The sequence below is a fragment of the Dromiciops gliroides genome, chromosome 2 (genome assembly GCF_019393635.1).
Source record: "Dromiciops gliroides isolate mDroGli1 chromosome 2, mDroGli1.pri, whole genome shotgun sequence".
Classification (NCBI taxonomy): Eukaryota; Metazoa; Chordata; class Mammalia; order Microbiotheria; family Microbiotheriidae; genus Dromiciops; species Dromiciops gliroides.
The window spans coordinates 112,584,514-112,598,555 of record NC_057862.1 but is presented as its reverse complement, the minus strand read 5'-3'; the positions used below and the strand labels follow the sequence as shown (position 1 = coordinate 112,598,555).

General features: G+C 43.6%; 1 protein-coding gene across 1 annotated transcript; it reads right to left on the bottom strand.

Moving 5' to 3' along the window:
- Positions 1–625: 625 nt before the first annotated feature.
- On the bottom strand, positions 626–8,252 carry NDUFB8 (NADH:ubiquinone oxidoreductase subunit B8). Its single transcript, XM_043990359.1, has 5 exons — positions 8,096–8,252; positions 7,795–7,921; positions 3,871–3,970; positions 3,206–3,361; positions 626–809 (listed from the first exon to the last, which is right to left on the bottom strand). The coding sequence occupies exons 1-5, from the start codon at positions 8,178–8,180 to the stop codon at positions 717–719; spliced, it is 561 nt and encodes a 186-aa protein (XP_043846294.1). The 5' UTR covers positions 8,181–8,252; the 3' UTR covers positions 626–716.
- Positions 8,253–14,042: the final 5,790 nt, after the last annotated feature.

The following is a 14,042-nucleotide window of genomic DNA, read 5'->3' as shown; positions in this document are numbered from 1 at the left end:
AATCAAGAGTGTAACCCTCCTATGTATGGCAGTGTTTGGGGGTAAAGGAATGGATCATGGGACACAAGGAACTGGGAAGTGAGGATACACCAGAGTACAGCAACATGGATGCTAAAGTCCCCTGGAATGATGGCAGTTGGTGTGGTGAGGAAGGATTATAAACCAGGTTCTGAACTCCTTAAGAAAGGAAAGGGGGAGTAGTGTTAGCTCTGGGGAGGGGAGGAGGGCAGCAGATAATGACCATCAGTAACTGGAATGGGTGGTTTGTTGATTTATATTAAAGGATCAGTTGAAAGCTTTGGGGAACGTCTAGAAAGATCCATGAAATGAATGGTCAGAGAGTGTGTACTGAGAGCCCTAGGCTTTAGTCATCTGTTGTTTCTCACTGTCCTGGCAGGCACAAAGGGCCTGTGCTCACTAAATACTTATTGGACTAAACCATTCAGCCTCAAGGGTCAAATACAACGTTCAGTAAGAACAGGGCCCGAGCTCTAGGATGATCCCAGATATAAGCAGGAAGCTGCAGGGCAGAGAGGCCCACGTGAGAGGCAGGAGGCTAGACTAGGCTTGGCTCGGGCACAGGGCGTCCTATGTTAAGAGAAATGAGGCACAGACAACAGGCCACTGAGTTTCATTAGGTATTTCATTAACGTTCAATCTTCATGATCGAGCAAGCTTGCATAGGACAAAGTCAGGAGCCCTGCAGGCTAGGTCCTTCAGATTTCATAGTGTATCACAGGCTCTGGCTCTATGTTAGGATTGCCACCATGCTCCAGGTACAGGTTGTTATAAGGATATTGCTTCGGAGCCTGAGGAGGGAAGGAAGCACATCAGAAAAAGCAGGTAAATACCCCATCTGAAGTCCCCCTGCCCAACACAAACACCCAGCAAACAGCACCCGCCCTGTCAGACCCAGCTGAGCTGCAATGGCAGGAGAAACATCCCTCTTTCGTGCTGAGCCCAAGGCAGAGAAAAAGCCTAGATTGTAAACGAAGTGCTGCTTGCACTGATTGTAAGAGAATCAAAGCTTTCTAAATGAGACGGCGCATCCATCCATCCCACTCTCTCTCGGGTCGAGGCAGACTCAATCTCCTTTAAGTCACTCAGCCTCTAATGGTTCCCCCGCTAAAGTGGCCTAGCAAATGAGGCGTGCAGAAGCAGCAGTGGGGGAAGCACAGAGGAGGCACGGCTGGGACGTGCTTTAGGGGCTGCTGGCTTTACCAACAACCAGCTGTCAGAGCACGCAGCTCAAGGGGAGGAGAAAAGGGTGATGTGCTTACAGAACTGAAAAATGCAAAAGCTACACTGTGCTTCCTGGTTTCCTGAAGTGAAGTTAGTGCTCACACCAGCCCTGTACACACACTCCAGCCAGGAGCCCCTGGGGCTCAAGATCAAGGCTCGTGTCAGTGCACACAGACACACCAGCAACCATGGAGACATGGATTATCTCTGCAAAGGTAGCACAAGGCTTCTGATGGCAACCACTCTAGGTCTCCCGCCTCCTCCAATCCATTCTGCACAGGCTGTCAGATTAATCTTCCTAAAACACCACTTGCATTATGTGACTCACTAGCCCCAAAACTTACAGGGCCTGCCACTGCCTCCAGGATCTGCCTGACATTGAAGGCTCTTTATCAACTGGCCTCACCAGATTCTTCAACACACGCCCTCCACTTCATTCAGTTTCCTCAGTGTCCCCTGCACATTCAGCCTTTGTGCATTTCCCTTAGTTTGTTCCTCTATGCCCACTCTAAATCCCTCCTTCCCTCACGGCCCGGTTCCAGTGCCATTTCCTAACAACACTCAGACACCCAAATGATGGACAATCCCCTGCTAAACCAACACACACTTGCTTCTTTCTTACCCTAGACATCTCTTCTAGCCTTTACAGATACACAGTCTTCCCAATCTAGCTATAGATTATTTATGGGGAGAAGCTATTTTCTGTTCTCTGGTCTCTAGCATATAAGACTATGTATGAATTTAATTGCTCATCAAATATAATATCTGGTCCATGTGGTCCCCTACCAAAGATGAATAGAAGGTAAGCTCCTTGAGGACTCATCTCTGTGTCCCCAATGCCCACACACTAGAATCCCTTTTAGCAAGAAGATCCTTTCAGAGATGTAGCCAGGCACCTGGGATCCTCTTTGGATGTCAGTCTCTGGAGACTACATACAGCTTTACCTTTTCAACCCGTGTCTAGTCTCCGTAATGGCTTCACAATTTGGGTCAGACTGTACTGGGAGAATAGCTGACAGATGTCTATTCCTACAAGTACAGTTCTGACCATGTTCCTCCTCTGCTGGTGCGAGGGAGTTCCTAGGACAAAATGCAACCTTTTCGGTTCGGCAATCCGTGCTCTTCACGACATGGCTTCTACCTATTTGTTCACTTTTTTCATTCTCCCTCAGATGTTTTAAGCTCTAGGCTGTGTCCCACTGGCAGGCAGCTCTCCCTGGACATTCCATCCAGCGTCATCCTCTCTGTGCCTTTGCGTAGGCCGCCCCTCCTCTTCACCCCATATCTGAAATGCTTGCCCTCCTATCTCTCTTTCCTGATTCCATAGGTTCTTAGTGCCTGGGGGGAGGGGGAGGGGGAGGGGGAGGGGGAGAAGGATCAGTTTCTATTTCCTTATCCAAGCACATGTTGTTTTCCCTCAATAGAATGTAAGCATCTAGAGGACAAAGACTGTTTAATTTTTAAATTTGTATCCTTAGCACCCATCACAGTGCATGAAATGTAACAGATGCTTAATAGGGCTTGCTGAATTGACTGCAGGTACAGTTCCTATATCAGGGTAAGAAAGAAACTGATCGATCATCCTGCTCCTGGCATTCAGCAGGGTGGGCAGAGAATCCTCTAGAAAGCTGTTGTCAGCACCCTTTAAGATCAAAGCTGGATTCCTGTGTTTCAGATACCTCATTTCCTTAGGAAACAAAGCTGAGCATCATGCATTGAAGAAGTGTTTCCCCTAGATCAGGGGATCTAATGCTTTTATGTGTCACAGACTCCTTTGGCAGTCTGGTGAAGCCTACACACCCCCTCTCAGAGTAATTTTTTAAATAATTAAAGGCAATGCTAAATTTCTGTTAGATGGTAGTGAATAAAGATATGCATTTTTTTCCCTTCCACGTTCACAGATTCCCCCTGAAATTTACCTGTGGACCCCAGGTTAAGAATACCCGATGCCCTAGATACTCACCACAGGCTGATAGCAGGGGTACACCTGTCCTAACCAGAACATGAACATCATGAAGCCAAAGAAGCCAAAGAAGTGTTTACACATAGTATTCCAGGAGACAGGAGTGGGGGATGTATCCACACGATTCCGAGTGTACATGTCAAAGTCAAAATGCATCTACAATAAACACAGAGATCAGCACGCCATGTTGTTAGCTTAGCTGCTGCTACAAGGCAGCACAGAATGGAGCTCTAGGGAAGTTTTCTGGTCTCACACTCCTGAAGGCTGTGTTCTTAGAGCCTGCATCTTCCTCAAACAACACTGACAACCCAATGACGGGACGGGGGGGGGGGGGGGGGGGGGGGGGACCAAGAGGAACCAAGGAGGTGGGTTAGCATCTCTGATGGTCTGCTGCTTAGGGAGTACAGCTCCATTGCTCATACAACAGAGCTGTGGGCTTCCCTGGATATCTGACCCACGCACTACCTTGGGGGTGCCTACTTCCTTGGGAGGAAGAAAAGCTTGGATACCCTGCTTCTCTATTACAGGGTTATGTTGCCAACTGGGTTCAAAGGAAGATTCACCAAGCAGGGGAGTAAGGATGCCTTAAGTATCATGGGGAGCCCTGTGAATGACTGAACTATTGACAGAGAAAAGGAAGGGTCATAAAAGTACTGTTTTCTCACCGGTTCACCCCAGTTCAGCCTCAGTTCTGAATGGTCCCAGTCATACCATGGGTCTCGTTCATGCTGAGAGCGGTCCGGAAGCTTGGGATAGTCACCATACCTGAGAAATAAGAGCAAGTCTTGAGTGGAGGCCCAAACATCCTAGGGGAAGCTGGAGGCACCTCTTCTGAGAATTAGAGAAACTTGGCACCCTACTCCAGGCCATCCCCCACACTTGCTAATGGGATGCTCCTTAAGAGCAGATCCAGTCATGAGTTTTCCCTACTCAGTTAACCCCAGTGGCTTGCAAGCTCTTCTAGGACAAAATAGAAACTTCTCTGACTAGCACTGAGAGCCCTCCCTAACCTGCCCCGAACCGATCCTTCTTGCCTCGTTGGACATTACTCCCCCTCCCATACCATAATCCAGTCAAAGTGCCTTCTCTATTCCTCACCCATATGACGCTCCACCGCCCCCCTCTGTGACTTTGGACTGGCCACCCCCATGCCTGGCATGCACTCCCTCCTTATCTCTGTCTTAGGGTCCCTCTCTTTAAGACACAGCTCAAACACCAGCTTCTAAATGAGGCCTTTCCTAATCTCCCCTAACTAGTAGTGGCCTCCCTTCTAAACTACCTGGAATTTAATTGTGTGTTTTGCTATTTACTAACTTTACAATTCTGCTACATTTACTTTCACATTTACTTGTTTCACTCATTAGAATGTAAGTACATTGAGAAGGGAGGGCTTCATCCTTTGTACTTGTATCCCCAGTGCCTGGCACAGTGCCCAGTACACAGTAGGCACTTAATAAAACTTACTGATTGACTGAGCTGGTCTGGCTGAACAAAGACCAAGACCCAGGGCTTAAATTCTAGTTACTGAAGAACACTGCTATGTAAGCTCAAATTCCAGTTTAACTTTGTTCATGTGAAAATGTCAAAAATGTATATTCTCTCCATTCTTCCAATTCACAGGAAGACTCACAGAATCACAGAACACAGAAGGTGGAAGAGACCACAGGGACCATCAAAGCTAATTCTCTAATTTTATGAATGAGAAAACAGAGGCGTCGGTTGACTTTTCCAAAGTCATTTCTCAATGTTAGTGTCAAATCCAAAAATAGAAGAAAGCAAAAAGAAGGAAACATTTGAGATAGATTCCTCTTTCTCATTATAACCACTGGTGTTGAACAGATGCTTCTGGTGACTACAGAAATGTGCAGCCAGCCAGTGGAATGATACCTATGAAGTGCTCTGCAAATCTTAAAGTGCCGCAAAAGCTTCAACTGTTCTTAATGTTTGGGATTTTGACCTAAGAACTTTCCTGAAGGAGGCCTTCAAGAGGTGTGAGTACTCCTCAGTGATACAAAAGGCCTTCCTCTTCAAGTCAGTTTGCACTAACTGGCTTCTGAGAACCTTTCTACCTTAGGGTCTAAGAGAGCCACATTTTCTAGCCTGCCTGCTAGAACATGTTCATGCATCTCAGTCTTCATAGCCTTACAGAGGAGCTGCCAGGGCCACTGCTGCCTAAACTCTAATTAAATCCGTAGAAAACAGATTCTGTAGATATGCCATAATATAAAACAGACTGGGAAACACAGCAAGGAGTTGGATATCGGCACCAAACTGTGAAGGACCAAATGGGGAAAAGAGATGCAGTACCTATAACTAATGTTATCACTACTAGAACAGAAGAGGACAAAGAAGACAAGTGAATAAGAGGAGTGAACTGTTCTTCCCCACATTAGGTGTGTCGTTCTCTCCCCCAGCCCCCCCAATTATATCATTGTTGTTGTTTGTCCTTTCTGGAAGAGAACTATGACATCATGACTTGCACTGAATTGGATTTAAGTGAGGAAGGACTATGCAAGGTCACCAGCCTCACCCTCTCCCCCAGAGCCATCTGGGTCCAGTGGCAAGATATACATCAGGATGACTCAAGATGGCTCCAGATGTTTTAAGGAAATTGGGGTTAAATGACTTGCCCAGTGTCACACCTAGTACATGGTCTGAGGTGAGATTTGAACTCAAGTCCTCTTCATTCCAGGACCAACACTCCATCTGCTAAGCCACCTAGCTGCCCCATGTGGTAAGTGTAAACTAATGCCAGAGCACTAGGAGATAGTTTTTTATTCTAGAAAAAAGCTAACTTGTCATAATAGGAAATGTTGCCAGTGTTTTCAATTCATGAAAAGTTCAATTAAGACACAAAAGTAGCAAAGGAAAGGTAATTAATATTAGATTGTAAGTACCTTGGAGGAAGGGACTGTTTTGTTTTTGTATATCTAGAGACTATTATAGTACCTGATGTATAGTAAGTGCTTTATGAACTTTTGTTGAATAACTGACTCAATCAGGTAGGGTTAAGATTTCAGTTTCATCAGACCTATTCAACAGTTGTTATGGTGACCACAGAAAGACCACCTAGCCTGGAAAAGCAGAGAAAAAGCAAAGTCCAGCAAAAGCCACATAAAGTGAGGCAAAAGTCATATATACACCTCTGTGTAGGAGGCAGTAGGGTATTTAGGAGATAGTACTGAACTTAAAACCAGAGAACCGGAGTTCAAATTCCAGCTCTGCTACTAACCTGTGTGACCTTGGACAAACCTCCTCTTTGGCCCTTAGTTTACTTACCTATAAAAAGGAGATTGACCTAGATGACTTCTAAGGATTCTTCTAACTCTAACTCTATGACTCTATGTATTGGTCTTATAAATATTAAGCCTTCCCTCAGTGGGCTTGGGACAGTTCAAATGGCCCTTGCCCAGCAGGGATCAAATAGCATTTATTAAACACCTAAGATATTCCAGGCACTGTGCTAAATGCTAGAGATACAAGTAAAAAATATGGTCCTTTGGGGCAGCTAGGTGGTACAGTGGATAGAGTACTGGCCCTGGATTCGGGAGGACCTGAGTTCAAATCTGGCCTCAGACACTTGACACTTAACCCCGATTGCCTCAAGAAAAAAGAAAAATGGTCCTTACACCCAAGGAGCTCATATAGTAATGGGGAAATGTACATATAGGATATATAGTGCAACCGGGAGACAATTTCCAAGAAAAGGGAATGGAGGTGGGGGAGCCAGGAAAGGCCTTTTGCAGAAGGTGGGAAACACAGGAGAGAGAGAGGAGGCAGAGCATTCCAGGCAGGTGGAAAGCCAGTGAAAAGTCAAGAAATAGAGAGATGGATCATTCGAGAGGAAATTCAGGTAGGTCAGTGTTGCTGAAAAGTAGAATACACGAACAGGAGTAAGGCACAAGCTGACTGAAAGGTAGAAGGCAAAGGATTTTGCGTTTGATCCTGAAGGTCATGGGAACCATTGAAGTTTATTGAGTTGGTGAGTGACGCGGTCAGACTTTTGTTTTTGGAAGAATCCTTTAGCAGTTGGGGAGAGGGAGACTTCAGAGGGGAAGACACTTGAAGGTCCCAGTAGAAGTAATGAGAAATTGTGCCACCGTTGCTATTGGTTGCACGAGTGCAGATATGAAAGTTGTTGTCTCGGCAGAAACAAGATTTGGCAAAAGACCGGATATGTGGGTGAGTGTTAGATAGAGGTTGAGGATGACACCTAAGTTGTGATCTTGGGCGACTAGACAGTCCCTGGGAAACTGGGCAGAGAGGAGAGACTGGGAAGAAAGAGGAGTTGTCTGGGACACAAGTGAGTTTGGGACCACCAGGGATCGGAGGATCCTCAGGGAACCTTGCGGCTGTCCCTGAGTCCTGCCTTCCTCAGGTTCAAGGAAGCAACTGAGGTCAAAGCAAAGCACAAAGGTGGGGTGGGGGTGGAGGGCTGCTGCTCCTGCTCCCGTCCGGGCCGGTGACCACTTGTCCAAAACAAACAAAAGGAGAACTTCGCCACGTACTGATCAAAGCTGTCTGTGTCCGTACAGACTATGAGTCTGCTGCCTGGGCTGGGGATGGGGCCCCTGGGGCAGCCTCCTTACCCGAAGCCGTCGTCCGGATAGGGCTCGTAGTCCTCCACCCGCATGTTGTACTTCTTGGCGGCGGCGGCGCGCTCCTCTGGCGTTCGGGGGTACGGTCCCGGGAGCATGTCCTTGCTGAGGCCCGAGGCTAAGTAGGATGGACGCCGGAGGTCAGATCTCAGCCTCGGGGATAGCTGTCCCGCGCGTCCCCGCTGCGCCCTCCCCCCATTCCCCACCTTCGGTCCTATCCAACCTTCTCCACCCCGCCGACCCCTAGCTCCTCTGCTCCGCCCCCGTCCTCAAACCCCAAATCCTTTCCCACCTGCCCGGGCCCCCAGAGGGGTCACCCGTCGAGCCGCTGTCCCCAGCCATCGGATTCCCCGGGACACAGCCATGGAGGCCGCCATCTTAACCTTCTTCTAGATTTGCCCACGCAGGCGCAGGTGCAGCCCAGTTCTACGGTGGCCGAGCAGAGTCCAAAAAAGTCCCGCGTAAGGGCGTCTGTGCTCGCTTGGGGCAGGTGACTGAGGGAGTACAGTGTGGTAGAGGGACTTGACGACTGGGGGAGTTGAAGTGTGTCCCTCTCTCCTCGGTGGGGGGGAGGGGTACGTGTTGGAAGACGTTGTGAGGAAGGGGGTGAAGCCAGGTGACGGAGGACTTTTTTGACAGGCCCAGGCAGCCCGCTCCTTTGGCTCTTGTAGGTGAGGCAGGTGAATGTCCTGAAGATAGGCGCAGTTTTAGGGACGTGAAGCGCCTCCAAACTCAGCCTGGGCACACACCCCTGGTGCTTCTCTTCTTCAGCCGCTCCAGTGCCCCTCATCCAGTGCCCATAAAACCCGAGGGTAGTGTCCGTCTGGACCCCTCTCCCCCTCTGCCCTCTTATCCCTTCTCCCTGCTTGTTATCGCCTCCTCGGGGAGGTGCCACATCTGACCTGTCTGACCTCTTTCTCGAGCTGTTTTGGAGGAGGCAAACCCAGAAACCTTGGACTTCTAAAGCTGTCCAAGAAAAAGCTCATCGTGTCCCTTTCTTCCGCTTCCTAATAAGGGAGACAAATGCATAAATAACTATATGCAGACTCAATATAAAGATAATAAGTACAAATACAAAATAGTTAATTACAAGGTAAATTTCTATCTTTAGTGGAGATAAACTAGAAGTCTTCTTAATAAGATCAGAGTAGAAGTAAGAATGTCCATTATCACCATTATTATTCAATATATTGTCCTAGAAATGCTAGCTATAGCAATAAGACCAAAGGAATTGAATGAGAATAGGAAACAAGGAAACAAAAACTATCACTTTGCAGATTATATGATGCTACACCTAGAGAACCCTAGAGAATCAACTGAAAAACTAGTTGAACAATTAACAACTTTAGCAAAGTTGTAGGATAAAAAATAAACTCACATAAATCATCAACATTTCTCTACATTAACAACAAAACCCAGGAGGAAGGGATAGAGAGAGAAATTCCATTTAAAATAACTGCAGACAGTATAACATACTTGGGGAGTCTACCTGCCAAGGCACATACATAAATTATATAAATATAATTTTTAAAATATTTTATTTTTCCAAATTGCATGTAAAAACAATTTTAATCTTTTTTTAAATTTTGAATTCCAAATTCTCTCCTCCCTCCTTTCCCTCATCCCTCCCTGAGATGGTAAACAATTTTATATAGGTTATATATATGCAATCATGTAAAACATTTCTATATTAGTCATATTATAAAAGAAAACACAGACAAAATAAAAGAAGAAACATAGTATGCATTCAGACTCCATCGTTCTTTCTTTGGAGGTAGATAGCATTTTTCATCATGAGTCCTTTGTATTGGATCATTGTATTGCCGAGAATAGCTAAGTCATTCACAGTTGTTCACCATACAGTATTGATGCTATAGTGTACAATAGCCTCTTGATTCTGTTCCTTTCACTTTGTATCAGTTCATGTAAATCTTTCCAGGTTTTTCTAAAATCATCTTGATTGTCATTTCTTATAACACAATAGTATTTGATAGTATACAATTATATATCACACTTTGTTCCACCATTCCCCAATTAATGGACAGCCCCATAATTTTCAATTCTTTGCCACCACAAAAAGAGCTAATATAAATATTTTTGTACAAATAGGTCCTTTCCTTTTTTTCTTTGATCTCTTTGGGATACAGAACTAGTAGTGGTATTGCTAGATCAAAGAGTATGAACAGTTTTATAGCCCTTTGAGCATAGTTCCAAATTGCTCTCCAGAATGGCTGGAGCAGTTCACAACTCCATCCAGTAGTCCATTAATGTCCCAATTTTCACACATCTCCCTCCAACATGAATAATTTTCCTTTTTTGTCATATTAGCTAATACAGTAGGTTTGAGGAGGTACCTCAGAGTTGTTTTAATTTGCATTTCTCTGATTAATAATGATTTAGAGAGGGCAGCTAGATGGCGCAGTGGATAGAACACTGGCCCTGGAATCAGGAGTGCCTGAGTTCAAATCTGGCCTCAGGCACTTAACACTTACTAGCTGTGTGACCCTGGGCAAGTCACTTAACCCCAATCGCCTCACTAAAAAAAAAGAAAAAAAAGAAAAAATAATGATTTAGAGAGCATTTTAAAATATGACTATGGATAGCTTTGATTTCTTCTGAAAACTGCCTGTTTATATCCTTTGACCATTTGTCAATTGGGAATAACTTGTATTCTTATAAATGACTCAGTACTCTTTATACTCTTTATCAGAGATACTTGCTATAAAAATTTCCCCCAGCTTTCTGCTTTTCTTCTAATCTTGGTTGCATTGTTTTTATTTTGGCAAAATCTTTTTTATTTAACATAATCAAAATCATCCATTTTACATGCCATAATGCTCTCTATCTCTTGTTTGGTCATAAATTCTTCCCTTCTCCATAGATCTGACAGGTAAATTATACCTTGCTCTCCTAATTTGCTTATGGTATCAACCTTTATGTCTAAGTCATGTACTCATTTTGTCAGTTCCTTTGTATATGGTATAAGATGTTCTATTTCTGCCATATTGTTTTCCCAGAAGTTTTTGCCAAATAGTAAGTTCATGTCTTTGAGATCTGTGATGGTATATGAATAAAATTACAAAATACTTTTGTTTTGTTTTTTGGTGAAGCAATTGGAGTTAAATGACTTGCCCAGGGTCACACAGCTAGTAAGTGTCAAGGGTCTGAGGCCGGATTTGAACTCGGGTCCTCCTGAATCCAGGGCCAGTGTTCTATCCACTGCGCCACCTAGCTGCCCCACAAAATACTTTTTAAACAAATAAAGACAGATCTAAATAATTGGGAAAATATTAATTGCTCATAGGTAGCCAGGGCCAATATAATAAAAATGACAGTTCTACCTAAATTAATTGACTTATTCAGTGCCATATCAATCAAATTACCAAAGAATTATTTTATAGAGCTGGGAAAAAAACAACAAAATTCATCTGGAGGAACAAAAGGTCAAGAATATCAGGGGAATCAAAAACGTGAAGGTAGCCAAAACTATGTTACAAAGTGGTAATAGTGAAAACAATCTAGTACTGGCTAAGAAATAGAGTGGTTGATGAGTGGAACAGATTAGGTACATAACAGACAGAAGTAAATAACCATGGCAATCTCATGTTTGATAAACCCAAAGATCAAAGTTTGGTGACAAGAACTAACTATTTGACAAAAACTACTGGGAAAACAGATGCTACATAAAAGCTCCAAAGGCTAAAAGTGAGGCCAATCTTCAAGCCCCAATGGCAAGAGAATGGTTGTTTTTATCCTTCCCCAGGCCCATAAGAGGTCAAGCTGCTGGAAACTAAACATGCACCAAAAACTCATACCATATACCACGATAAGGTTAAAGTAGGTATGTGATTTAGTACAATATCTAATATTAAAAATAAGCAAATTTGAGGAGCAGGGAAAAATTGTTTCTCAGATCTATGGATAAGGGAAGATTTCATGACCAAAAAAGAAATGGAGAGAATCATGGAAAGTAAAATGTATAATTGTGATTACATGAAATTAAAAAGGTTTTGCACTAGCAAATCCAATGCAGCCAAAACCAGAAGGTAAGCAAGAAACTAAGAAAAAAACATTTATAGAAAGTTTGATGAAAGCCTCATTTCTCAAGTATTTAGGGAACTGAGCCAAATTTATAAAAAATAAGAACCATTCCCCAATTGAAAATCAAAGGATATTAAAAGGTAGTTTTTAGAAGAAGAAAACAAAGCTATCAATAGTTATACAAGGTAATTTGGTGGAAAAGGCACTAACAGTTGGGATCAGGAGAAGAATCATGAAGAACAGTGGTGTCCAAGTCAAATAGGAAAAGGGCCATTTGACCCATACATAGGGATCCTTGCCAAGGCATATTGACTTAGAAAACCACTTATTATTATTATCTATGATCTATTGTATTTTTATTTATTTTGTTAGATATTTCCCAATTACATTTTAATCTTTACATGGGCCTATCAGAAGAGGATTTTCCTAGGAGAAACAAAATCAAAGATGAAGCAGAGCCTGGGTAACTCTTCCTGTGAAAAATTATTAACCTGTCAGATAACAGGACAGACATATTAAGGAATCAAGGGGCTATAAAAGTTTATAGCAGGAAGCCAACTGTTAAACAGGTGTGTCTGTGACCTGGCTAGAGCCAGCTCCCAGGGGACAGGATTATCATACCAAGGGCTGTAACCTTTCACCCCAGAGCTCAAGAAATGTAATACACAACTGTTTTTGTATCCCCCCCCCAAAACTGTAACTTTCTGATTTCAAGTCTCTTCTCTTCCTCCCTCCTCCCCCCCAATCTATCTTCTATAAAAGTTTTTCCTTCCCTCTGGTTCTGGGAGGAAAATGTTTCTAGGCCTTTCCTCCCCAAGAGGCTAAGTCCATTTGACTTTTCTCTCAGGCACATTCCCCAGTGCCAAATAAAAAACTACTTTAGTTCTGATTGGACTGTGTGGTAAGAGTTAATTCTTTAATAGAGGGATATCCATGAGCCAGTTTTCCCATGACAAATAAGGTTCCCATTATACTCAGGAGTATTACAGTGGTCTTCATTTAACATCTTTCATGTATAAGGTGATACTTGAACTGAATCATGAAGATGGAAGTGAGGAGTGAATACATTATAGGCATGTGGGACAGCCAGTGAAGAGGCATGGGGGTAGAAATGGAGTGTGGCTAGTCTGACAAGTGTAGGATAGGAAGTAATGTCCACTGAGGCTGGAAAGACAAGTTCAGATAAGGTTGTAAAGGGCTTTAAAGGCTAAACAGAGGAGTTTATCTTTTATCCTAGAGGCAACAGAGAACCATTGTAATTTGTTGGATAGGAAAGTGATGTGCTTATCAGAAAAACCAATTGTCAGTAATATATAATATTTACTAGAGTAGGAAGATACTTGAGTCCAAGAGAATAATTAGGGGATGTTTGCAGTGATCTAGGGGAGAAGTGAGCATCTCCTGTTCTCCCCTCTCTGGCATTATGGTGTTATCATCACCCACATAAATTCAGGAACAGTTGAATTTGGCTCATTTTGTCTACCTTCCTTGGGGCATTCCAGTTCAACTGCAAGAAATAAGCTCCTAGTAAATATTTCAGTGTATATTATAATGTTATATTATACATGCATACATACAGGTACACATACATATACACACATATAATTTTTTCACATGACTTTTGATTTCATTGATACAGAGAAACCCTCCCCACCCCCATGAGAAAATGCAGACCGGAACTTGCTTTACAATTTATCACCTTAGAGTTGCCTAGGGCAACTGAAAGGTTGGGTGACTTATGGGGGTCACATAGCCAGTATGTATCAGAAGCAGAATTTGAACCCAGTCCTTTTAGAGTCTGAGGCCAGATATTACATAAAGGCTCCAAAGGCTAAAAGTGGGGCCAATCTTCAAGCCCCAGTGGCAAAAGAATGGTTGTTTTTATCCTTCCCCAGGCCCATAAGAGGTTAAGCTCTGACATAAATTAATTTACAACATCAATAGGATAAATCCTTCTACCCTTGTCCAGGTTATACTCTTCGCTTCCCCATTTTGATTCCTTAGTGAATCAGTTCAACTACACTGTCCTTTCTTCCTTGGTATATTAAAGATCCTTTCCCACCAATGCTCAGCCTTGGATTATTCCAACCATCCATTCATTGTATACTTCTATTCTTGTGCTAATGAAAGAAGTTGGACTTCTCTTTTCTTTCCAGGGTTTTCAAGACTACTCTCTCCCGGTTTTCCTCTTAGAGATC